Source organism: Macaca nemestrina, chromosome 2, assembly GCF_043159975.1.
Source record: "Macaca nemestrina isolate mMacNem1 chromosome 2, mMacNem.hap1, whole genome shotgun sequence".
Taxonomy (NCBI): Eukaryota; Metazoa; Chordata; class Mammalia; order Primates; family Cercopithecidae; genus Macaca; species Macaca nemestrina.
Window position 1 is genome coordinate 4,767,559 of NC_092126.1, and position 25,497 is coordinate 4,793,055.

Consider the following 25,497-nt stretch of genomic DNA (forward strand, 5'->3'; position numbering starts at 1 on the left):
CAGTTAGTGCTATAAATTTCAGTTTCAGCACTGCTTTGGGTGTATTATACAAATTTTGATATACTGTGCCTTTGTTTTCATTCAGTTTAATGTATTTTTTTTTGTTTTTTTTCTTGAGACCTCCCGTTTGACCCATGAATTATTCAAAAGTGTGTTGTTTAGTTTCCAGTGGTTTGGAGAGTTTCTTGTTAAATTTCTGTTGTTGATTTCCAGTTTTATTCTGGTTGGAGAAGATGTTATATGACCTTAATTAATTCTTTTAAATTAGTTGAGGTCTGCTTTGTGGCCCAGGATGTGGTCCATCTTAATGTACGTTCCATGAAAACTTGAAAAGATTGTATGTTCTGTTATTGTTGGCTAGATTGTTCAATAAATATCAGTTAAGTTCTGTTGGTTGATGATGTTCTTTACATCTTGTATATCCTTGTTAATTTTCTGCTTAGTCGTTCTATGAATTATTGAGAGAGGGATGTTGAGGTCTTTGGCTGTCAGCTGGGTGTGGTGGCTCATGCCTGTAATTCCAGCACTTTGAGAGGCTGAGGCAGGTGGATCACTTGTGGTCAGGAGTTCGAAATCATCCTGGCTAACATGGGGAAACCCCATCTCTACTAAAAATACAAAAATTGGCCAGGCATGGTGGCAGGCACCTGTAGTCCCAGCTATTCAGGACGCTGAGGCAGGACAATCGCTTGAACCTGGGAGGCAGAGGTTGCAGTGAGCTGAGATTGCACCATTGCACTCCAGCCCGGGTGTGAGACAGAGTGAGACTCTGTCTCAAAAAAATAATAATAATAATAAATGGATTTGCCAATTTCTCTTTTCAGTTCTAGCAGTTTTTGGTATATATATACACACACACACACACATATACATACATATCTATGTATTCATAGATAGATATATACATATGTGTATCTATATCTATATATATTATGTATATCTATATCTATATATAAACATATTTGCTCACGGACTTGTTTGGTGCATACACACTTAGGATTTCCATATTTTCTTGTTGGATTAAAACTTTTATTGTTATGTAATGCCCCTCTCTGTTTCTGGTAAATTTCTTTACTCTGAAGTCCATTTATGTGATAATATAGCCACTCCTTTTTTCTCTCGACTAATGTTTAGCTGATACACCTTTTTACATCTTTTAATTTCAACTTGCCTAAATTGTTATATTTGAAGTAAATTTCTTACAGACAGCATACAGTTGAGTCATATATTTAAATCCACAGTGATGATCACTGTCTTTTAATTGATATACTTACGCCACTTACACTGAATGTGATATGTTAGGCATTATGTCTGCAATTTTATTTTTTGTTTAGTGTTTGCTCTGACTTTTTCCCTGTGTTTTCTTTTTCTTTTCTTCCTATGAGTTTCTTGAGCAGTTTTTAGAATTCCATTTTGATACTTGTATAGTGTTTTTGAGTGAATCTTTTTGTATTGCTATTTTGGTGGTTACTCCAAGTATTAAATTTTACATACACATAACTTATCGCAGTTTACTAGTGTTATCTCTTTACAAGATTGAGGAAGTTTAGAAAACTTAACAACCTTTTTTATCATTTTACTCTCCTTTATTATATAATTGCCTTCAATGTTCTGCATATATTTAGAACCATACCCAATAGTGTTATAATTTTTGCTTCAAACATAATTTAGGAAACATAAGAAGAAAAGAAAAGCCTATTGTATTTATTTTCATTTTGTTTATTTTGTTCTCTGTTTCTTCTTGATATTCCAAGGTTTCTTCTCTTATTTGGTTGGTGTGCTGGCAACAAATTTTTTAAGTTTTCCTTCATCTGAGAATGTCTTCATTTCCCTTCATTTCTGAAGGATATTTTCGCCAGATATGGGATTCCGCATTGACAGTTTTCTTTCAGCACTCTGAATGTGTCATGCCACTTCCTTCTAGCCTTCATGATTTTCAATGAGAAATCTGCAGTCATTCAAACTGTTTTTCTCCATATAGGTAGGTATCATCACTCTTTGGCTGGTTTTAACATTTTTTTTTTTGTCTTTATTTTTTACAGGTTTGACTACTATGCTTCTTTTTGTAGATTTCTTTAGGTTTGTTCTGTTTGGGGTTGACTCATCTCCTCAAATTTGTAGGTTTATGTCTTGAGATGTTTTCAGCCATTGTTTCTTTAAGGTTTTTAGTCATTTCCTCTCTCCCCTCTCCTTCTAGGATTCCAATGACATGATAATCAGATCTCTTGTCACAGTCTCACAGATCTCTGAGGTGCTGTTTAAATTTTTAAAGGCTACTTTATCTCTGCAGTTCATATTGGAGAACTATTTTTGTTCTATTTTTCATTTTACTGATTGTTTTCTCTTTCCCTCTATTTCGCTATTGAGTCCATTCACTGAGTTTTAAAATTTCAAGTAGTGTATTATTTAGTTCTAACATGTTCTTTTGGTTTTACATATCTTCTATTACCTTTCTGAGATATTCTTTTTTTTTTTTCATTTAAGTGTGCATGTAATTGCTATAGTAGTTTTATAATGGCTGCTTTAAAATCCTTATCAGATAATTCTACATCTCTCTGTTACCTTGGTATTGGCATCTATTGATTGCCTTTTTTCTTTCAGTTTGAGATCTTCCTGGTTATTGACATATGGTAATTTTAAACATTAAAACTTGAAACTTTTGGGTTTTGTGTTATGAATCTTATTTAAAACTTAATGTCATCGTTAGCTTCTGTTGACATCACTTCAATCAGGGAAGAATATGGCACTGCCTCATTACTCCCAGTTGGTAGAAGTCTAGGTGGCCTACTCAACCTCCATTGATACTTGAAGATGGCAAGGGGTCCTTATTACTGGTGGATAAAGGTAGGAGTTCAAACTTTCCATTGGTTTTCCACCAGTACCTCTCTAGCTTTAAGAATTAGGAATGCCTCACTAATGTTCCCCAGATGGTTTCCACTGATTAAATGAAAAAGAGTAGTTAGGAAAGTTCTGACTCTCTACTGGGCTTCCTCTGACAACATCCCTTCCAGCATGGAGATGGAGAGGAGTCTTGTTAATGCTGGTTGGGGTAGAGGCCCAGATCCCACATGGTCTCCACTGATACCACAGAGAGTGGGGTGTTCATTACCATTTGGTAGGGATGAAAGTCCCAGCTTTCTACTTGACCTTCGCTAACACTATCCCTGCAGGGAGGTTGAAGGACCTCATTACAGTCTGGTGAGGATGGAAGTTTAGGCTCCCCATTTGGTCTTTGCTGGTTAGGTGGGACCAGGTCATGCTTTTTCTGTGGTGTTTACCTACAGGAGAGTGGTTATTGTCTTAAAGTTTTCTGTCTTATTCAGCCATCCCTTTTCTGGACTTTTGGCTAGAGAGAGTAGGCTTTTTTGGTGTTGTTTGGTTTCTTTCTTTTTTTTGGTCTGCTTCTGTTTCTGGATTGCCACCTTCTTCTGCTCCAAGCCTGGGATGTATGAAACAGAGCAAAAATTCAGGAAACTTTCCACTATGTCATTCATTGCTTTTTTAATTTTTTATTTTTTAGAGCAACATATGCTGGCAAAATATGTCATTCATTTCTTAATTCCTAGAATCTCTGGCCTGTCTGCCTTCTTTCTACTGTTCTAAGCCTTCTTATGTTTGTTTTCTATATAAATTCCATGGATTTCAGTTGAAGTCATTGAAGGAAATTGGAAAAAGTAAGTCTACTACTTGTTTCCAGAGTAGAAATCTTATTTATTTATTTATTTACTTAAAAAATGTATATATTTGAGAGATGAGGTCTTGCTATTTAGCCCAGGCTGCTCTTGAACTCTTGGCCTCAAGCAATCTTCCCTCTTGGCCTCTCAAAGTGCTGAGAGATACCAAAAACGTTTTTCTTTTTTACCTTATTTAAAAATATTTCTTTATTTTTATTTGTAAAGTTTTGAAAGCACAGAAAAGTATCAGGAAATAAACATTACTCATGGTTCTATCATTGTTAATATTTGGAATATTTTCTTCAAGTTTTTTCTTTTTTTTTTTTTTTTTTTTTTTTTTTTTTTAAATTTATTTATTATTATTATACTTTAAGTTGGAGGGTACATGTGCATAACGTGCAGGTTTGTTACATATGTATACTTGTGCCATGTTGCTGTGCTGCACCCATCAACTCGTCATTTACATCAGGTATAACTCCCAGTGCAATCCCTCCCCCCTCCCCCCTCCCCATGATAGGCCCCGGTGTGTGATGTTCCCCTTCCTGAGTCCGAGTGATCTCATTGTTCAGTTCCCACCTATGAGTGAGAACATGCGGTGTTTGGTTTTCTGTTCTTGTGATAGTTTGCTAAGAATGATGGATTCCAGCTGCATCCAAGTCCCTACAAAGGACTCAAACTCATCCTTTTTTATGGCTGCATAGTATTCCATGGTGTATATGTGCCACATTTTCTTAATCCAATCTGTCACTGATGGACATTTGGGTTGATTCCAAGCCTTTGCTATTGTGAATAGTGCCGCAATAAACATACGTGTGCATGTGTCTTTATAGCAGCATAATTTATAATCCTTTGGGTATATACCCAGTAATGGGATGGCTGGGTCATATGGTACATCTAGTTCTAGATCCTTGAGGAATCGCCATACTGTTTTCCATAATGGTTGAACTAGTTTACAATCCCACCAACAGTGTAAAAGTGTTCCTATTTCTCCACATCCTCTCCAGCACCTGTTGTTTCCTGACTTTTGAATGAATGCCATTCTAACTGGTGTGAGATGGTATCTCATTGTGGTTTTGATTTGCATTTCTCTGATGGCCAGTGATGATGAGCATTTTTTCATGTGTCTGTTGGCTGTATGAATGTCTTCTTTTGAGAAATGTCTGTTCATATCCTTTGCCCACTTTTTGATGGGGTTGTTTGTTTTTTTCTTGTAAATTTGTTTGAGTTCTTTGTAGGTTCTGGATATTAGCCCTTTGTCAGATGAGTAGATTGCAAAAATTTTCTCCCATTCTGTAGGTTGCCTGTTTACTCTGATGGTAGTTTCTTTTGCTGTGCAGAAGCTCTTTAGTTTAATGAGATCCCATTTGTCAATTTTGGCTTTTGCTGCCGTTGCTTTTGGTGTTTTAGACATGAAGTCTTTGCCCATGCCTATGTCCTGAATGGTACTACCTAGGTTTTCCTCTAGGATTTTTATGGTATTAGGTCTAACATTTAAGTCTCTAATCCATCTTGAATTAATTTTCGTATAAGGAGTAAGGAAAGGATCCAGTTTCAGCTTTCTACTTATGGCTAGCCAATTTTCCCAGCACCATTTATTAAATAGGGAATCCTTTCCCCATTTCTTGTTTCTCTCAGGTTTGTCAAAGATCAAATGGCTGTAGATGTGTGGTATTATTTCTGAGGACTCTGTTCTGTTCCATTGGTCTATATCTCTGTTTTGGTACCAGTACCATGCTGTTTTGGTTACTGTAGCCTTGTAGTAGAGTTTGAAGTCAGGTAGCGTGATGCCTCCAGCTTTGTTCTTTTGACTTAGTATTGTCTTGGAGATGCGGGCTCTTTTTTGGTTCCATATGAACTTTAAAGCAGTTTTTTCCAATTCTGTGAAGAAAGTCATTGGTAGCTTGATGGGGATGGCATTGAATCTATAAATTACTTTGGGCAGTATGGCCATTTTCACGATATTGATTCTTCCTATCCATGAGCATGGTATGTTCTTCCATTTGTTTGTGTCCTCTTTTATTTCACTGAGCAGTGGTTTGTAGTTCTCCTTGAAGAGGTCCTTTACATCCCTTGTCAGTTGGATTCCTAGGTATTTTATTCTCTTTGAAGCAATTGTGAATGGAAGTTCATTCCTGATTTGGCTCTCTGTTTGTCTGTTACTGGTGTATAAGAATGCTTGTGATTTTTGCACATTAATTTTGTATCCTGAGACTTTGCTGAAGTTGCTTATCAGCTTAAGGAGATTTTGGGCTGAGATGATGGGGTTTTCTAAATATACAATCATGTCATCTGCAAACAGGGACAATTTGACTTCTTCTTTTCCTAACTGAATACCCTTGATTTCTTTCTCTTGCCTGATTGCCCTAGCCAGAACTTCCAACACTATGTTGAATAGGAGTGGTGAGAGAGGGCATCCCTGTCTTGTGCCAGTTTTCAAAGGGAATTTTTCCAGTTTTTGCCCATTCAGTATGATATTGGCTGTGGGTTTGTCATAAATAGCTCTTATTATTTTGAGGTACGTTCCATCAATACCGAATTTATTGAGCGTTTTTAGCATGAAGGGCTGTTGAATTTTGTCAAAAGCCTTTTCTGCATCAATTGAGATAATCATGTGGTTCTTGTCTTTGGTTCTGTTTATATGCTGGATTATGTTTATTGATTTGCGAATGTTGAACCAGCCTTGCATCCCAGGGATGAAGCCCACTTGATCATGGTGGATAAGCTTTTTGATGTGTTGCTGAATCCGGTTTGCCAGTATTTTATTGAGGATTTTTGCATCGATGTTCATCAGGGATATTGGTCTAAAATTCTCTTTTTTTGTTGTGTCTCTGCCAGGCTTTGGTATCAGGATGATGTTGGCCTCATAAAATGAGTTAGGGAGGATTCCCTCTTTTTCTATTGATTGGAATAGTTTCAGAAGGAATGGTACCAACTCCTCCTTGTACCTCTGGTAGAATTCAGCTGTGAATCCATCTGGTCCTGGACTTTTTTTGGTTGGTAGACTATTAATTGTTGCCTCAATTTCAGAGCCTGCTATTGGTCTATTCAGGGATTCAACTTCTTCCTGGTTTAGTCTTGGAAGAGTGTAAGTGTCCAGGAAATTATCCATTTCTTCTAGATTTTCCAGTTTATTTGCATAGAGGTGTTTATAGTATTCTCTGATGGTAGTTTGTATTTCTGTGGGGTCGGTGGTGATATCCCCTTTATCATTTTTAATTGCGTCGATTTGATTCTTCTCTCTTTTCTTCTTTATTAGTCTGGCTAGTGGTCTGTCAATTTTGTTGATCTTTTCAAAAAACCAACTCCTGGATTCATTGATTTTTTGGAGGGTTTTTTGTGTCTCTATCTCCTTCAGTTCTGCTCTGATCTTAGTTATTTCTTGCCTTCTGCTAGCTTTCGAATGTGTTTGCTCTTGCTTCTCTAGTTCTTTTAATTGCGATGTTAGAGTGTCAATTTTAGATCTTTCCTGCTTTCTCTTGTGGGCATTTAGTGCTATAAATTTCCCTCTACACACTGCTTTAAATGTGTCCCAGAGATTCTGGTATGTTGTATCTTTGTTCTCATTGGTTTCGAAGAACATCTTTATTTCTGCCTTCATTTCGTTATGTACCCAGTAGTCATTCAGGAGCAGGTTGTTCAGTTTCCATGTAGTTGAGCGGTTTTGATTGAGTTTCTTAGTCCTGAGTTCTAGTTTGATTGCACTGTGGTCTGAGAGACAGTTTGTTATAATTTCTGTTCTTGTACATTTGCTGAGAAGTGCTTTACTTCCAATTACGTGGTCAATTTTGGAGTAAGTATGATGTGGTGCTGAGAAGAATGTATATTCTGTTGATTTGGGGTGGAGAGTTCTATAGATGTCTATTAGGTCTGCTTGCTGCAGAGATGAGTTCAATTCCTGGATATCCTTGTTAACTTTCTGTCTTGTTGATCTGTCTAATGTTGACAGTGGAGTGTTGAAGTCTCCCATTATTATTGTATGGGAGTCTAAGTCTCTTTGTAAGTCTCTAAGGACTTGCTTTATGAATCTGGGTGCTCCTGTATTGGGTGCATATATATTTAGGATAGTTAGCTCTTCCTGTTGAATTGATCCCTTTACCATTATGTAATGGCCTTCTTTGTCTCTTTTGATCTTTGATGGTTGAAAGTCTGTTTTATCAGAGACTAGTATTGCAACCCCTGCTTTTTTTTGTTCTCCATTTGCTTGGTAAATCTTCCTCCATCCCTTTATTTGGAGCCTATGTATGTCTCTGCGTGTGAGATGGGTCTCCTGAATACAGCAGACTGATGGGTCTTGACTCTTGATCCAGTTTGCCAGTCTGTGTCTTTTAATTGGAGCATTTAGTCCATTTACATTTAAGGTTAAGATTGTTATGTGTGAACTTGATCCTGCCATTATGATATTAACTGGTTATTTTGCTCGTTAGTTGATGCAGTTTCTTCCTAGCCTCGATGGTCTTTACATTTTGGCATGTTTTTGCAATGGCTGGTACCGGTTGTTCCTTTCCATGTTGAGTGCTTCCTTCAGGGTCTCTTGTAAGGCAGGCCTAGTGGTGACAAAATCTCTAAGCATTTGCTTATCTGTAAAGGATTTTATTTCTCCTTCACTTATGAAACTTAGTTTGGCTGGATATGAAATTCTGGGTTTAAAATTCTTTTCTTTAAGAATGTTGAATATTGGCCCCCACTCTCTTCTGGCTTGGAGAGTTTCTGCCGAGAGATCTGCTGTTAGTCTGATGGGCTTCCCTTTGTGGGTAACCCGACCTTTCTCTCTGGCTGCCCTTAAGATTTTTTCCTTCATTTCAACTTTGGTGAATCTGGCAATTATGTGTCTTGGAGTTGCTCTTCTCGAGGAGTATCTTTGTGGCGTTCTCTGTATTTCCTGGATTTGAATGTTGGCCTGCCCTACTAGGTTGGGGAAGTTCTCCTGGATGATATCCTGAAGAGTGTTTTCCAACTTGGTTCCATTTTCCCCCTCACTTTCAGGCACCCCAATCAGACGTAGATTTGGTCTTTTTACATAATCCCATACTTCTTGCAGGCTTTGTTCATTTCTTTTTCTTCTGTTTTCTTTTGGTTTCTCTTCTCGCTTCATTTCATTCATTTGATCCTCCATCGCTGATACTCTTTCTTCCAGTTGATCGAGTCGGTTACTGAAGCTTGTGCATTTGTCACGTATTTCTCGTGTCATGGTTTTCATCTCTTTCATTTCGTTTAGGACCTTCTCTGCATTAATTACTCTAGCCATCAATTCTTCCACTTTTTTTTCAAGATTTTTAGTTTCTTTGCGCTGGGTACGTAATTCCTCCTTTAGCTCTGAGAAATTTGATGGACTGAAGCCTTCTTCTCTCATCTCGTCAAAGTCATTCTCCGTCCAGCTTTGATCCGTTGCTGGCGATGAGCTGCGCTCCTTTGCCGGGGGAGATGCGCTCTTATTTTTTGAATTTCCAGCTTTTCTGCCCTGCTTTTTCCCCATCTTTGTGGTTTTATCTGCCTCTGGTCTTTGATGATGGTGATGTACTGATGGTGTTTTGGTGTAGGTGTCCTTCCTGTTTGATAGTTTTCCTTCTAACAGTCAGGACCCTCAGCTGTAGGTCTGTTGGAGATTGCTTGAGGTCCACTCCAGACCCTGTTTGCCTGGGTATCAGCAGCAGAGGCTGCAGAAGATAGAATATTTCTGAACAGCGAGTGTACCTGTCTGATTCTTGCTTTGGAAGCTTCCTCTCAGGGGTGTACTCCTCCCTGTGAGGTGTGGGGTGTCAGACTGCCCCTAGTGGGGGATGTCTCCCAGTTAGGCTACTCAGGGGTCAGGGACCCACTTGAGCAGGGAGTCTGTCCCTTCTCAGATCTCAACCTCCGTGCTGGGAGATCCACTGCTCTCTTCAAAGCTGTCAGACAGAGTTCTTTGTGTCTGCAGAGGTGTCTGCTGCGTTTGTTTAGTTTACTGTGCCCGGTTCCCAGAGGTGGAGTCTACAGAGACAGGCAGGTTTCCTTGAGCTGCTGTGAGCTCCACCCAGTTCGAGCTTCCCAGCAGCTTTGTTTACCTACTTAAGCCTCAGCAATGGCGGGCGCCCCTCCCCCAGCCTCGCTGCTGCCTTGCCGGTAGATCACAGACTGCTGCGCTAGCAATGAGGGAGTCTCCGTGGGTGTGGGACCCTCCCGGTCAGGTGTGGGATATGATCTCCTGGTGTGCCTGTTGCTTAAAGCGCAGTATTGGGGTGGGAGTTACCCGATTTTCCAGGTTTTGTGTGTCTCAGTTCCCCTGGCTAGGAAAAGGGACTCCCTTCCCCCTTGCGCTTCCCAGGTGAGGCAATGCCTCGCCCTGCTTCAGCTCTCGCTGGTCGGGCTGCAGCAGCTGACCAGCACCGATCGTCCGGCACTCCCCAGTGAGATGAACCCAGTACCTCAGTTGAAAATGCAGAAATCACCGGTCTTCTGTGTCGCTCGCGCTGGGAGTTGGAGACTGGAGCTGCTCCTATTCGGCCATCTTGCTCCGCCCTCCGGAAACATTTCCAAGTTTTTTCTTATACACTTTTTTTCTACATGATTGGACTCAAACTATAAATGCCTTTGTTCACCTTGACACAGTATTTCCTTATGCCATTAAAATTTATTAACATTAATTTGTTGGTTGAATACTATTCAATTTTGAGAAGCTGTCATGATTTACTTAACTACTCCCCTGGTGTCAGATAGTTGAGTTTGTTCTGATGCATGTTCATGATTTACTCTTTTATATAAAAATATCTACAGAATTTTCATTTCAGATTATTTTCTTAAGATAGATTCCTGGAAATAATAATTGCATGACTGCATCAAAAAGAATGAACACTTTTAAGGCTCTTGATGGTAAATGTGCTGAACTGCTTTCCAGAAAGTCTGTGCCACTTTATGAATGATTCTATCAATTTTGTACAAGAATGCCCTTGTAACCGCCCTCTGGTCAGCTTTCAGCACTTGCCAAAGATCTTGACCAATTTAGTACATATAAATGGCATCTTGTTTTTAGCTTTCCCTTCAACCTTATTCAACATCAATCAAAGTTTGGTGTAATTCAGTTTGTTGGGGGCCTATTATCTGTAAGTTTGCATACTAGATGCTAAAATGCCACAGTGAATAGAAAGAGGAAAAAGACATGTTGTCACCAGGGAACTCAAAGATAGGAATAGCATTGCCTAATAAGTACCAAACAGGTGCCATTTGTCAGGCATTATGTAAGCACTTTACATAAAACATTTTTTAATTTTTACATTAACTATTTGAAAGAAGAAGCTTTACCTGTATGAATAGTAGTCTCCTTTTCTGTATCAGTCGGCAGTTCCTAAATGCCATTGTGATAAGAATCAGCCAACACTCTAAGCTGGCAATGCCCTGGTCCTCTGGCCTGACCCTCAGAAATTTGGGGTGATGACTCAGGAATCTGCTTTTAACAAGTGCCCCTGTGATTCTGATGCATATGGTTGGCAGTCTCACTTTTAGGCACATCAGTATAAATATTTATTATGGATTGGAAATAGGGGCTATATGATCATTGAGCAAGGAATTATTTTCTCGTAATGGCCAGATAACTCATTACCTAGTGGGTAAAGCTGTTTCAACTGTTTCCAGGGCTTAGTTTATGTGGGAGACTCCAGCTTTTTACACTTTTGACTTTTCAGTTACCAATAAGGAGGTTCCCCCAAGAGAAACAGTAACTGCTGTAAAGGTAAATACATGGCAGTCACACCCAGTAAGGAGTAGCTCTGAACACATTTGGACCACGCACATTTGTACATCCATGCAACCCCTCTTGACATATCCCCCAGCAAAGACCTTCATGTCATCCATCTTTTCTCAGCCTTAGACAATAGCCAAACCATGTCAATTGAACAAATATAATGAGTCCCTGCAGTCTGGATGCTGTTGAGATACAAAGTAGATACAACTCTGTTTCTGCCTCAAGGAGCTCACATTCTAGTGGGAGAAGCATACATTTAATTCAGCTAACTCAACCACAAATGTTACACAGAAGACAAAGTGATCTAGGTGAATTCTATCAACAATCCTTCCTTCCTTCCTTCCTTCCTTCCTTCCTTCCTTCCTTCCTTCCTTCCTTCCTTCCTTCCTTCCCTTCCTTCCCTCCTTCCTTCCCTTCCTTCGTTTCCTTTCTTCCTTCCCTTTCTTCCTTTCTTCTTTCCTTCCTTCCTTCCCCTTCCTTCCCTCCCTCCCTCCATCCCTCTATTCTTTCTTTCCTTCCTTCGTTCCTTCCTTCTTCCTTCCTCCTTCCTTCCTTCCTCCTTCCTTCCTTCCTTCCTTCCTTCCTTCCTTCCTTCCTTCCTTCCTTCCTTCCTTCCTTCCTTCCTTCCTTCCTTTCTCCTTCCATCCCTCCCTGCCTCCCTCCCTCACTTATTGAGCCCTTATTGTGTTCAAGTCCCTGTGCTAGGTATTAGTACACAAAGAACAGTTATATGTCTCAGTATCTGGTGGGGACAGGGTTCAATGGGCTAGTGCTTTGACACCAGTATATGCAAGGTGCTGTGAGAACATAGAAGAAGCTACGACCCACTCCTGGATGGCTTCATTGAAAAAGTGCTAACTGAAAGGAATCTTGATGGATGAATAGAAGTTTAACAACAATTCCAGATAAGGCAAAGGAGACAATGTACAAAGGTACTGAGATGTAAAGAGACAAAGCACATTCTGTTTGGGGAACTGAATGTACCTTGGCAAAGCTGGAGTGCAGGGTGTATATGAGCGTGTGGTGGGTGGGACGAGGAGAACAGAGAGTTGAGGCTGAAAAGATATTGTAGGGAAGATTAGGAAGAACTTTATGTGCTGTTCTAAAGAGATGTAAAGATTTTAAGTATGCGCCTAACCATCCTGGTTTGCCTGAACTTCCTGGACATTAGCATTGAAATCGCAACATCCTGAGAAACCCCTCAGGCAAACCAGGACAGCTGGTGACTAGTAGGTAAGTGAAGTCAGATGTCTGTTTTGGGAAGATCACTCTGCAGCAGTGTGGACAACCTCAGGCAGAGATGGAACTGAACCCATTGACTCTTGCCGTGATTCCACTGAGAATACAGGTTGAACCAATAAGGCAGTAGTATTATGGATGGAGCAAAGGAAACCAATCTGAGAAATATCTGGAAGACAATCAATAGACCTTGGACTCATCAGCTGTTCAGGGAACGTGAGGAGAATATTATATGTGCTGCCGAAGCGAGCACAAGGAACGTGGGGAGAATGTTAAAGGGAATGTCCAGATTTCTGAATCGAACCACTGGATGTGTAACTGGGGTGCTGATGGTAATTCAGACACAGAGGAGGGTGCAGGTAATGAGTTTGGTTTTGAACCTATAACTAGTTCTGGCTGAGGAGGTTTCACAAAGTTACATTTGAGTAGTACTTTTAAAGATTGCTAGAATTTTTTTTCCCCTAGGAGAAAAAGCAATGAGGTTGAGACAGGATTTGAGAAACAAAAAATAAAAGCAAAAACAAACAAACAAAAACAAACAAAAAAACCCCACTTGGATAAAGGCACAGGGGTGAGAAAGCACAGGGCAAGCTTCCCTGGGAATGGTGAGTAGTTATAGGACATACTCATTTTAGGTGCCACTTTGCCCAATTTGACACTGACTAAACTGAGGAAAATGGGACAAGGGAAAGGTATTTTGTTGCTACAAATGCAGGATAAGGAAGAACAACCCAACTGGGGTGCCATGGGTGGCCCTGGAGTGCTTATAGGAGAGTTAAGATATGGGTCCCTTCCCTCTTCAAACAGAGTTACGCATTTGCCTAATCAGCACTGAGCAAAGTTTTCTATGGGTGCTATTATATGAAAAAGATTTCAAAGCACTGTACTAAGGAAATCTCTTGTTGGTTTAGAGCCAAACTTAAATTGACATAAAATTGTAACTAAATTTTTATTAGAATGCAAAGTAACAAAACAAAAATAAAGCTCCTTATAAACAAAAAATTTGGCTACTGTGACCATTCCTCTGTGGGATAAATGTAATGATTCCTAAACAAACAAATGAATAAACAAATCATGAAAAGAAAGCAGCTCTCTTGTTTTTGTGTAACATCTGAAATTGGTGGGAAGTGTCGTTATTAGTGTATCAGCACTCTTGCACAATGACGACTGACCCTTCCATAAATCATCATCATGGAAAAGGGAAGGAGCTGGATTAAAACAAATGGCGAAAGTTCAGTGATAATTATATGAGATATCTGATATTTCACCCCTTTCTTTTGTTGTGAAATACATTCTTGTTATGTATAGTGTATATATTAATATTATATGGTATGCCTATATAAAAGTATGTAAAATATTTATATACAACTTAATGGATAATTATAAGTTGAATACAATAATTAACTATCTAGTTTAGGAAGTAGAATAATAGAATAATGCCAAGTCAATTTTTTTTTTTTTGAAATGGAGTCTTGCTCTGTTTCCCAGACTGGATTGCAGTGGCGTGATCTCGGCTCACTGCAACCTCCGCATCCTGGGTTCAAGCGATTCTCCTGCCTCAGCCTCCTGAGTAGCTGGGATTACAGGCATGTGCCACCACGCCTGTCTAATTTTTGTATTTTTAGTAGAGACAGGGTTTCACCATGTTAGCCAGGATGGTCTCGATCTCCTGACCTCATGATCCGCCTGCCTCAGCCTCCCAAAGTGCTGGGATTGCAGGTGTGAGCCACCGTGCCCGGCCCTGCCAAGTCAATTTTTAAAGACCAGTTGTAGAGGATATCGGTAGATCCATTGGTGATATTTGAATATGGTTTGGGTATTAGGAGAGCTAAAACTCGCTGACCTGGAAAAATGGAGACCATTGAATAAAAAAGCAGATTGTAAAATAACATGTATGGCATGGTTTCATTTTGGTAGAAGAAAAATTATATGCAATGAGTTGTTAATTGTGGTGATCTCTGGGTGTGGTAATATAAAGTTTTTATTTGTGTTTTTATTTTCTGATTTGTAAAATGTGCATGCATTGCTTCTGTAGTAATAAAAGCATTAAAAAATCCCCCTGAGATAACATTATAATTATCTTGCCCAGCATTTAATGTCTTGAATTTCCCCTGCATCAGCTGGGTGTGGCATCCCAGGGTATTTGAAAAAGGTAGAAATTATGGTCTTCCTTATGCCCCACTATTCTCCCAAACAATTTTCCATTCTTATCAAATCATTCATTTCCTCTTTACATATTCTAATGTCACCATTTCCACTTCTGTCCATTGGCTTGAAATTCTCTAGCATATCCAGGGCCCCTTTTCTGTCAGTTAAAACCTGAGTCATGCATCATGGCTTGATGGTGCCGTCTTAAGAATTTCAAGAAACCTTCCACAAGGCTGTGCTTGATTCTAAATACACTCATAGAAATGAATCAAATAGTCTTCACACACTGGATAATTCCGATGCTCGGTTGATCAATGTGGCACAGTAGCCAGAGTCACAGGCTAGCTCCCATTCCTGGGGCCAAGCATGGAGGGTCCTCCATGTGACATGCTCCTTCTCCCAGACGACACTCTGACAGTTCTTAAGCAGGTAGTCTGCACAACATGCACCAATTTGCACAAATGGTGCAACAGAAACCATTTCCTTCCTTCTTTCCTTCCCCTTCCTTCCCTCCCTCCCTCCCTCTATTCCTTCTTTCCTTCCTTCCTTCCTTCCTTCCTTCCTTCCTTCCTTCCTTCCTTCCTTCCTTCCTCCTTCCTTCCTCCTTCCTTCCTTCCTTCCTTTCTCCTTCCATCCCTCCCTGCCTCCCTCCCTCACTTATTGAGCCCTTATTGTGTTCAAGTCCCTGTGCTAGGTATTAGTACACAAAGAACAGTTCTATGTCTTAGTATCTGGTGGGGACAGGGTTCAATGGGCTAGTGCTTTGACACCAGTATATGCAAGGTGCTGTGAGAACATAGAAGAAGCTATGACTCACTCCATTTTTTATTTTTCTTTAAAGGAATATTGAATCCTGAGTGAGAACTACATGGACAGCTTTGAAGTGAAGGCAGGCATCTCAATGGACGAGAGTTATGACCTTAGATGTGCATCTCTAAGGGGGTTGCAAGCTGTGGCATGTGTGATGTTCAGAAGGTTCCTATTGCTACAAGAACTGCAGGTAGTTCTTTAGAGAAATACCTGTAGAGAGCGACTCAAGAGATCATATAATTCAACCCTCTCTCTTACAGATGGACAAACAGGCCCAGACAGGGTGTATTAGTCCAATTTCACGCTGCTATACACAACTTCCTGAGACTGGATAATTTATAAAGAAAAGAGGTTTAATTGACTCACAGCTCCACATGGTCGGGGAGGCCTTGGGAAACACAATTGTGATGGAAGGTGAAGGGGAAGCAAGGCATGTCTTACATGGCAGCAGGAAGGCGGGGTGGGGGGGAGGGGATGTGCCTTTTTTTTGATATGGAGCCTCACTCTGTTGCCCAGGCTGGAGTGCAGTGTCATGATCTCAGCTCACTGCAACCTCTGCCTCCTAGGCTCAAGTGATTCTCATGCCTCAGCTTCCCAAGTAGCTGGGATTACAGGCATGTGCCACTGTGCCTAGCTAATTTTTGTATTTTTAGTAGAGATGGGGTTTCACCACATTGCCCAAACTAGTCTTGAACTCCTGACCTCAGTTGATCTGCCCTCGTTGGCCCCCTAAAGTGCTGGGATTACAGGCATGAGCCACTGCACCCAGTCAGGAAGTGCCACACTTTTTTTTTTTTTTTTTTTTTTTATACATTAAGTTCTAGGAAACCATCATTCTCAGCAAACTATCGCAAGAACAGAAAACCGAACACTGCATGTTCTCACTCATAGGTGGGAATTGAACAATGAAGTGCCACACTTTTAAACCATCAGATCTCATGAGAACTCACTCGCTATCACAAGATAGCATAAGGGAAACTGTCCTCATGATCCAATCACCTCCCACCAGGTCCCTCCCTCCACCTGTGGTGATTATAATTCTAGATGAGATTTGGGCGGAGACACAGAGCCAAACCATATCACAGGGGAAAGGGATTATTTAACAGCAGCAGAGTTTAGATGAAATCCCAGCCATTGCTTTTTGCTTTTTCCTATACCAGTGGTTGCAAAGCTGTGGGGTGCCACTCTTGATGTCTTAAGAGTTATTGCTACGGGTCCAACGACTCATATGACCAACTAGCATTGATGTGATCTCTATAAGTAAAAGTGGATCTCAATCATTTGAGAGTACATAGCATTTTTTTTGAAGTGCCACAAAAATGTGCAAAAATTATACTCATCCAATTTAATACTAAAGTGAAACCTGTATGGTCATTGTCTAAGTCAGAAGACAGGACATTGCTATCATTCCAGAGGTTTCCCTGGAGCCCTCTCTAACTAAAACCCATCTCTTTAAAGTAAAATAACAAAGAATTTTAAAATAATAACAATATAATCTTATTCTTATATTCTTCCTTAGATGGAATCCTTACTATAAAATCTGAGCCATTCATTCACTCAGAAAATATTTGTTGGCCTACTATGTGCCAGGGATTCAGCAATCAACAAGACAAACTGAAGCTGTTCTGCTCTTTTGAAGCTTACATTCTAACAGATTGCAAAAACACAAACAAATAAGAAAAAATCAGATAGAGATAAGGGCTCAGACAGATCTAAATAGGGTGATGTGCTAGAGAGTGACTGGGTAGCTATTTTAGACTGCGTGGTCAAGGAGGCTGAGATCTGACTTATATGGAGGGGCCAAACACGTCTGGCTATCACTGAGAGGTTATTAATCAGCCTGAAGTCTAATTTCCCACATAATAATAACAACTTATATTTGAATAACTCTTTTACAACTGTTATCCCATTTCATTCTCATAACAGTTTTGTGAGGTAGGCATTAGTATTCTTATTTTTTAGATATGGCAGTGACTTGTAGATAATAAAATTAATAAGTGGCAGAACCAGGATTTGAACTCAAGTGCTTTGTCTTTAAATATGTTGACTTTCTCCTGTGCTACCCTGGCTTGAGTCTTTACACTGTGCAGTAAATAGGCTGCCTAGACAAGGTGGTGTTCCCAGATACTGACCTCTGTGTGCTTTTATTGTCTTACACCTCTCAGATTTTGAGCTGTTTTTAATTCACAATACTTCTGACACTAAATATGTGAAGTTTTTCTCTTCCTGACACGAACCAGTTCTCCAGCTCTCTGGACACCAAATGGGTGTCCTACAATTTAATTCAATCTGACATTAACTACTCAGAGTTAGTGTCAGTCTCCACAGATTTAAGGGCTCAGTCCCACAAGACTGTCCTCATTCAGATGCCAGTCACAAATATGGGTTCCCAGGTTACCCACACTTCTGTCTGATTTGGCTATTAAGTTGGGAGGTTCCCATGCCCCCACCGTTTCAGGTTCAATGATTTGTTAGAACTTTGGAAAACACTTTACTCATTGTCTTAGTTCATTTCATATTGCTATAATAGGATATCTGAAGCTGAGTACTTTATAAAGAAAAGAGGTTTATTTGGCTCATGATTCTAGTGACTGGAAAGTTCACAGTTGGCAGCCACATTTGGGGAGTGCTTCATGCTGCTTTGACTGGTGATGGAATGCAGAAGGGAAGTGTGTGTGGGAAAAAAACATCATGGCAAGAGAGAAAGCAAGAAAGAGAAACTGAGGAAGCTAGTTTCTTTTTTAACAATCCACTCTTGTGGGAATTGAGAGAGAGAACTCATCCCTCTGAGAGGGCATTAATCTATTCGTAATGGATCTGCACCCTTGCACCAGACCTCCACCACTAGGTTCTACCTCCCAACACAGCTGTATTGGAGGTCAGATTTCAAGGTGAGTTTTGGTGGGGACAAACCACATCCAAACCACAGCACTTACTATTATTGGCTTATTATGAAGGACACAAATGAATAACCAGATGAAGCACTACATAGGGTGAGGTCTGGAAGACTCTCTAGCATAGGAGCTTTTGTCCCCATGGAGGGAGAGTACACACTACCCTCCTGGTAAATGGTTGTGTTTGTCAACTCTGAAGCTCTGTGAATACCATCATTTAGGGGATTTTATGGAGCTTTCCCCAGGCATAATTGATTAAATCATTGGCCATTGGCAATGGAACTCAGTCTCTAGCCCTTTTCCTTTCCCTAGAGGTCAGGGGGTGACACTGAAAGTTCCAATGATCTAAAGATATGGTTGATTCCTCTGACCACCAGCCCCCATCCTGAAGGTCACCTCATTAGCATGAACTTGAATATGGTTGAAAGGGGATCATTTTGATTTTTTTTTTTTTTTTTTGAGACGGAGTTTCACTCTTGTTGCCCAGGCTGGAGTACAATGGCGCGATCTCAGCTCACTGCAACCTCCACTTCCCAGGTTCAAGTGATTCTCCTGTCTCAGCTGCCTCAGTAGCTGGGATTACAGGCACCTGCCACTATGCCTGGCTAATTTTTGGAATTTTTAGTAGAGATGGGGTTTCTCCATGTTGGCCAGGCTGATCTCAAACTCCTGACCTCAGGGGATCCACCTGCCTCTGCCTCCCAAAGTGCTGGGATTACAGGCGTGAGCCACCCCACCTGGCTGAAAGGGGCTCATTTTGAATGACAAAATACACTCCTGTTATTCAGAACATTCCAAGGGTTTCAGTTGCTCTATGCCAGAAACTGGAGACAAAGACAAAATATTTATTTATTATTATACTGAAGACATCATCAGAAAGAGAAGTTTTAATTTCCTCATCACATGAGAGCCTAGAAAATCCCTCTTGCCCAAGATTACCGGACCAAAAGATTAGGATGATGCCTGTAGAAACCACTGTCTGGCTATTGGGTGGAGTCCCTCTTGCCTATTTCCTCTTACTCTATGGTTTGAAGCTTGTGAAAACCTGTTTAAGGGGAACCTATGAACCTGTCTGGGCAGCACATCCATTAGCTCAAATGTGGACAATCAACAAGTGTTCATGCACTGTCACTTGTGACACCTGCCAGATGAGAATATCAGAGAGCTATGGAGGAGGAGGAGGGAGTGTCTTCATGACAGGCAGCCTTGTTGGGTGGAAAGAATTTTAAATAAGAAGGACCTGGCTCTCTTACCAACCGGCTGGGTGACTGTGGGTACATTTCTTAATCTCCCCAAACCTTACCTTCCTTATTCTGATCCATGGCTGATACTATCTTCCTTAAAGGATTGTGAGAATTAAAGCAGCATATGACAAAATATATATTTAGGGTGACTGGAACATAATACAAAGTTATTATTTACATAAAATGTAAGTTTTCATGAACTTCAACCCAAGTTTGTATGGGCAATTATCCACAGGGCAGGGTCTTACCTTCCTGCCTGCAGCTGACGGTGGGATAAGTTGCTTTTCTGTCAGCCAACCTGTGTGACAAGGAGGAGTTTCCATAGGCAGTAGCTGACAGCATACTGGGCTGAGAAAAGGAACCCTGATTAGTCAAAGGAAACTAAAGCTCCAAACACATCTGCTGAGCCTACTTCATAATTAGACTGCTGCTCAGCTGCAATGGCCATAGGCAGTGGCCTCTGTTGCCAACGTTCTCTGGGAATGCTGACTTTAGGGTAATTATGAGGGGTCCGCCTGCTGATTGTGGAGGGGGAAAGATGGAGGTGCAGTTTTTTTTTTTTCTATTTTTCTATTTTTTTATTATTATTTTTTACATGGAGTCTCGCTCTGTGGCCCAGGCTGGAGTGCAGTGGCACCATCTCGGCTCACTGCAACCCCTGTTCCTGGGTTCACGCCATTCTCCTGCCTCAGCCTCCCAAGTGGTTGGGATTACAGGTGTGAGCCAACACACTCAGCTAATTTTTGTATTTTTAGTAGAGATGGGGTTTCACCATGTTGGCCAGGCTGGTCTCAAACTCCTGACCTCAGGTGATCTGCCCTCCTCGGCCTCCCAAAATGCTGGGATTACAGGCATGAGCCACCGCGCTTGGCTGGAGGTGCAGTTTTTAAAGGTTCAGCAAACTTGGTTTCCAAAAGCCACGGCTAGAGTAGCATACACATCTTAGAATCCCAAAGTCCCAACCAAAGTTGTATTATCTAACCATACACGATTAGGTTAATTGTAACATTAGAGTACAGTGAACTCCTATAAGGCATTACCCTGACATTTTGTCCTTAAATATATTCCTTGTATAGTCTACCTTTGCTCAAGGCTAATTCCTCCACTTGGAGTGCCTTTCCTACTCTCCTTTCCTAGCTATCAAAATTCTACCAATTCTCTCCAAGTCTATTACAAATTTTATTATTCTTTTGGAAAGTTTTTCCTATTAATGTCTCAGTGGGAGATCTTCATCATTTGAAACTGATTTTTCCCTTGTGCTTTTCATATGGCATTTAATATTTTTTGCCCTGAATTATAGTTATTTTAAAATTCATCATCTCTTCTGTCAGCTCCTTGAGGGGGAAGATTTATCTCTCGCAGACATACCTTACCCATTGTCTTAGACATAGTAGTGAAAACTGATGCAAAGATACTTTAAAGACTTCATGCTGGAGGTGCAGCACAGAAGCATGTTAACGAACATTGCCTTGGTTCTTGAGCCTGACACCTGGGCCAGGTGTCATTCTATTGTTTCCCATAGCAATCATGAGAAAGAAAGTGTGGCAAGAGAAACTGGGCGTCAATGACCAGAGAGGTGATATTCCAAAGCTGGGAATGAGAGAGAAGTGACATTCCAAAGCTGGGAAGAGAATTTGATTAAGTATCATCCCAACTATCTGCCAGCTATGGCCAGTTCACTTCATCCCTCAGGATCCCCTCAAGGGCCCCTCCAGTAACCACTGAATGGATGTAAACATTGTTGATGGAAAATGGGCCTCGGCTGCACGCCAGTAGTCATTGTTGGATATTATTATTTTTTATTTTTAATAATAATAATAATAATTTTTTTTTTTTTTGCAAAGTAATGTACAAGACTGGGGAGTCAGCACAATTCACACTCAAGTGATTGTGAACACACTTTTTGGTCTAGAGCAGGAGCCTGGAGAGCAGGTATCTAACCAGTTTGTCCCTTCCAGGGCAGGCTCTTGGTTTGGCTCTGTTGAAGACAGAGAGATGTAAAACTCAGTCTTACCTTTAGCATCTTTTGAACCCTTGGAGACAGACTAAAAAGAGAAAGAAAAAGCAAAAATCCTAGCACTCATTCAAGAAACATAGACTTAGAGATTAACTTGATGTAATGCAAATGGTGTGACTAGTTTAACATTTCCTAATGACCAAAGGCACAGAGCAGCATCTGAGAGTTGCTATGTTTTCTCCTTCCTCCCCTCAGTGGACTGATTTTATTTTTAGCATCCAAGGAGAGAATACAGTTAAATTTCTTGTGCTAGGAACAAAGAGAGTACGGGTTTATTAATTTCCCTTCACTGCTTCTTTCTTGCCCTTCATCCCTCCTTCCCTCCCTTTCCTACCTTTGCCTCCTTCCTTTCTTCTTTCGTTTAATATAGCCACTCATTTATATATTGATTGATTCAGCAAATATTTATTGAGTGCCCACTACATGCGGATAATGTATGTGGTGCTGGGTAAACAACATTGGAAGAAAAAACTTGAATTGATCCTACTATGACATAAATTAAAGCCTAGTTGTAGGGGAGCAGAAAGGAGGAAACAGAAAAGCAAGCAAAAAATAGAAATTGCAGGCCAGGCGCAGTGGTTCACGCCTGTAATCCCAGCACTTTGGGAGGGTTAGGGGGCGGATCACCTGAGGTCGGGAGTTCGAGACCAGCCTGGCCAACATGATGAAACCCTGTCTCTACTAAAAACACAAAAATTAGCCAGGCACAGTGGCGAGCACCTGTAATCCCAGCTACTCAGGGGGCTGGGGCAGGTGAATCACTGGAACCCAGGAGGTAGAGGCTGCAGTAAGCTGAGATTGCGCCACTGCACTCCAGCCTGGGTAACAGAGCAAGACTCCACCTCAAAAAAAAAAAAAAAAAAAAACAAAAAACAAATTTCAAATTGTGAAAATTCTACGAAAGTATTATAAAAGGCACATGAGATTAGGGGCTAAATTACATAGGGTGGTTGGCTGAGACCTCTCTGAAAAGCAAATATTTAAAGGAGACTGAAAGAATGAGATATAGCAAGCCATGGGAAGACCATGGGGGTAGGAAAGGGCTTGGTGAACTCAACAAAATGGAAGGAGTCCTCATGGCTGGTACAGTGTGACACAGAGGGAGAGTAGTCCAAGATGAAGTAGGAGAGGAAGGCAGGTGGTAGATCACATGGGCAATCTGCTTTCTCTCTTAGTACCCCAGTTTCCTTATCTGTGAAATGATTTGTTGGGCTACATTGCAACCACTACCTACTTTGTTGGTCATTTAGTATTGTCAATCCTCTTTTACCATGGGTTTCAAAATCAAAATTTTGTAGTTCTTTGGGTGCTGAAGATGTCATCCTAGGCACTAGGACCTAGAGATCTGCTTAGTTTAGTTGGGAGGAAACAATAATGCCTAAAGCAGGTTTTTATCAGTCTTGGCACTACTTTGGGCCAGATAACTTTTTGGAGGTAGGGGAATGTCCTCTGCATTGTAGGGTGTGTAGCAGCATTCCTGCCTCTGCCCACCAGATGCCAGAAGTAACTCACCCAATTGAGAATTGAGTGACCAAAAAATATCTCCAGACGTTGCCAAACGTTCCCTGGGAGACAAACTCTCCCTTGGTTGAGAACCACTAGCTTACAGGGTGAGGCTGCAGCTCCAGTGAGCAGGCCTGGCATGAGATGTGCGACGAAACCTAACATACAGCCTCAGTGTTGCGGACAAAAGAAAGCAAGGCAGGAACCACAGACAATAAGAGGGCACCTGCTCATTTAGAGGGGGCATCTGGTACCTGCTCTGGCCGGTTCTTTTTTCTTTTTTTTCGCCTAAGACTTGAGGTGCTCACAGTTAGATTGTCCATAATCTTTGGTTCATGATGTGCTCATGTTATTTGCCTGTGTTGTGCTGCATTAATTTGGTTAGCTACTTAATTAGTTCTTTACAATAATGTGCTGAACCCATCACCACAAACAAAAGCTAGGATTGGACAATCGTCTGCATGTAACAGTGTGGCCTCTCATTCCTCTGCCTTTCCCCAACAGAGGCAGCCACTGTACTAAATCATGTGTTCATCATTCCCTTGCTTCCCTTCCTATATGGTTTTCTTTTAACTAGATATATCCCCCAAATAATTGAAATGCGAGTTGTTTTCAACTTTATAAAAAGGTTATAATGCTATTACAATTCTTTGCACTGACTTTCTTCACTTCCTATTCCATTACTAAGAGTCATCCATATTGATGTGTGTTGCTGGAGCTCAACCGTTTGAATTGCTGTATTAAATCTCCTTGTGTGGACACACCACAGTACGTCTCACTCACTGGATGGCATCTCGGTTATTTCCTGGGTTATATTATACATGTGTTTTTTTTTTTCTTTTTTCTTTTTTTTTGCTTTCCAACTGATTATTGCAGTGCAAGAATGTGGGAACAATATTGTCACCATTTTAATTTATTTTAAGAAAAAAGTACAAATCATAATTTTTATGTAAAAATAACTGGGGGACCAATTTAAAGTTTTTAGAAATTCTTAACAAGTAAACAAGAAACGAGTCTGCAGGTCACTCCTTTTGAGCCTCCAGTTTAAGATTTCTAGATTAGGTCATTCACGTTGAGAATTTTTCACCTGAATCTAGTAGTCAAATTAACTTCGAAGAAACTTAGAGAAACTTCCTTTAGTATTAAAGAGTGGCACAGAAGAAACTGTACAGAGGCAGGAATTTTAATAGATGTTGGGGTTGGGCAAGCAGCGAGGTAAATCCATTTAAATGTGTTCCTTTAAAACAATTGGGTGTAGGGCCTGGAAATAACAGTGAAGGATTCTCTTAACACCCCAAATTCAGAAATAAGGGAAAAGAGATTATCTTCAGGGAAGTAAACTTTTAAAAATGGAAACTTTAAAACTTTTCAAATATTTAACGAAGCCTGTAGAGAAATGCAACATTTTCTTAAAGAGACAAACTGACTTCTAGGCCAAAAAGATTGGACTGTACTTCGATTAAAAGAATTAATGTGTTTAAAAAAGACATGTGCCAGCCAGGGTGGGAGATGGTCAAAGAAGACTCCAGAACCTGTTTTAAGTACTGTGCTTGCACATGGCTCTGTTAGCAGGTCAGTCATGACGGTGGAGATGGTGTCACTGGGGAGAGAATGCACTCTTCATACCAACCCATGTATTTGTCTGGTTAGTATGACAGCAGCATACATCTCTCTCTCTCGTTAATCCCAGTCTCTGAGATCTGCTTAAATGGAATATTCCCTGTGAGAGATGGTTCTGCTGGTAGTTTCTGGGACTGGAAGGCTGAATACCACTCTCAGGACTAATAGGCCCCTAGGTGGTGACATTGCCCTCTGGCGCTTCTTTGGGGACAGGAGTGTTCTGCTCCAGCGGACACCTCACCTGCATTTCCACCCACTTGTGTCTTCATACTTCTACATTCGTTAAGTGCTGACTTGGTGTCAGGCCCTAAGTTCAAGTACTGAGGGTAAACTCTGGAAGACAAGCCTTGATTCAATCTCATGAAACCTCTAGAGCAGGATCTTTTCTAGGCCATGGGATCCTCCCTAAGTATCCATGAAGATGTTTGTGTGTAAGTGTGTATTTCTTTGAGGAGAGGGTCTACAGATACTGAGAACGTTCTATTAGTTGAGATGGTTTAAAACATTGCTCTGAAGAGCAGAATTTGGCTCCTTGAGCATAGAAGCTCTGCAGGAGACAAGGCCTGGACACCTGGACCAAAGTTTAAGCCCTGAGAGATGCAAAGGACCTGGATGCCCATGGACAGAGGAAGAA

The 25,497-nt window shown here is 40.7% G+C and overlaps 1 protein-coding gene across 4 annotated transcripts in view; it reads left to right on the top strand.

The window, feature by feature from the left end:
* LOC105470832 (ATPase 13A4) overlaps positions 1-25,497 on the top strand; it is a 169,874-nt gene that overhangs the window by 19,979 nt on the left and 124,398 nt on the right. The window contains exon 2 of one of the 4 annotated variants that reach the window (XM_071090646.1): positions 15,617-15,775. The exons of the other annotated variants lie outside the window; for them this stretch is intronic. Within the exon in view, the coding sequence (XP_070946747.1) occupies positions 15,644-15,775 (132 nt within the window). The 5' untranslated portion in view covers positions 15,617-15,643. The remainder of the gene's footprint in view (positions 1-15,616; positions 15,776-25,497) is intronic. 4 annotated transcript variants of the gene reach the window in all.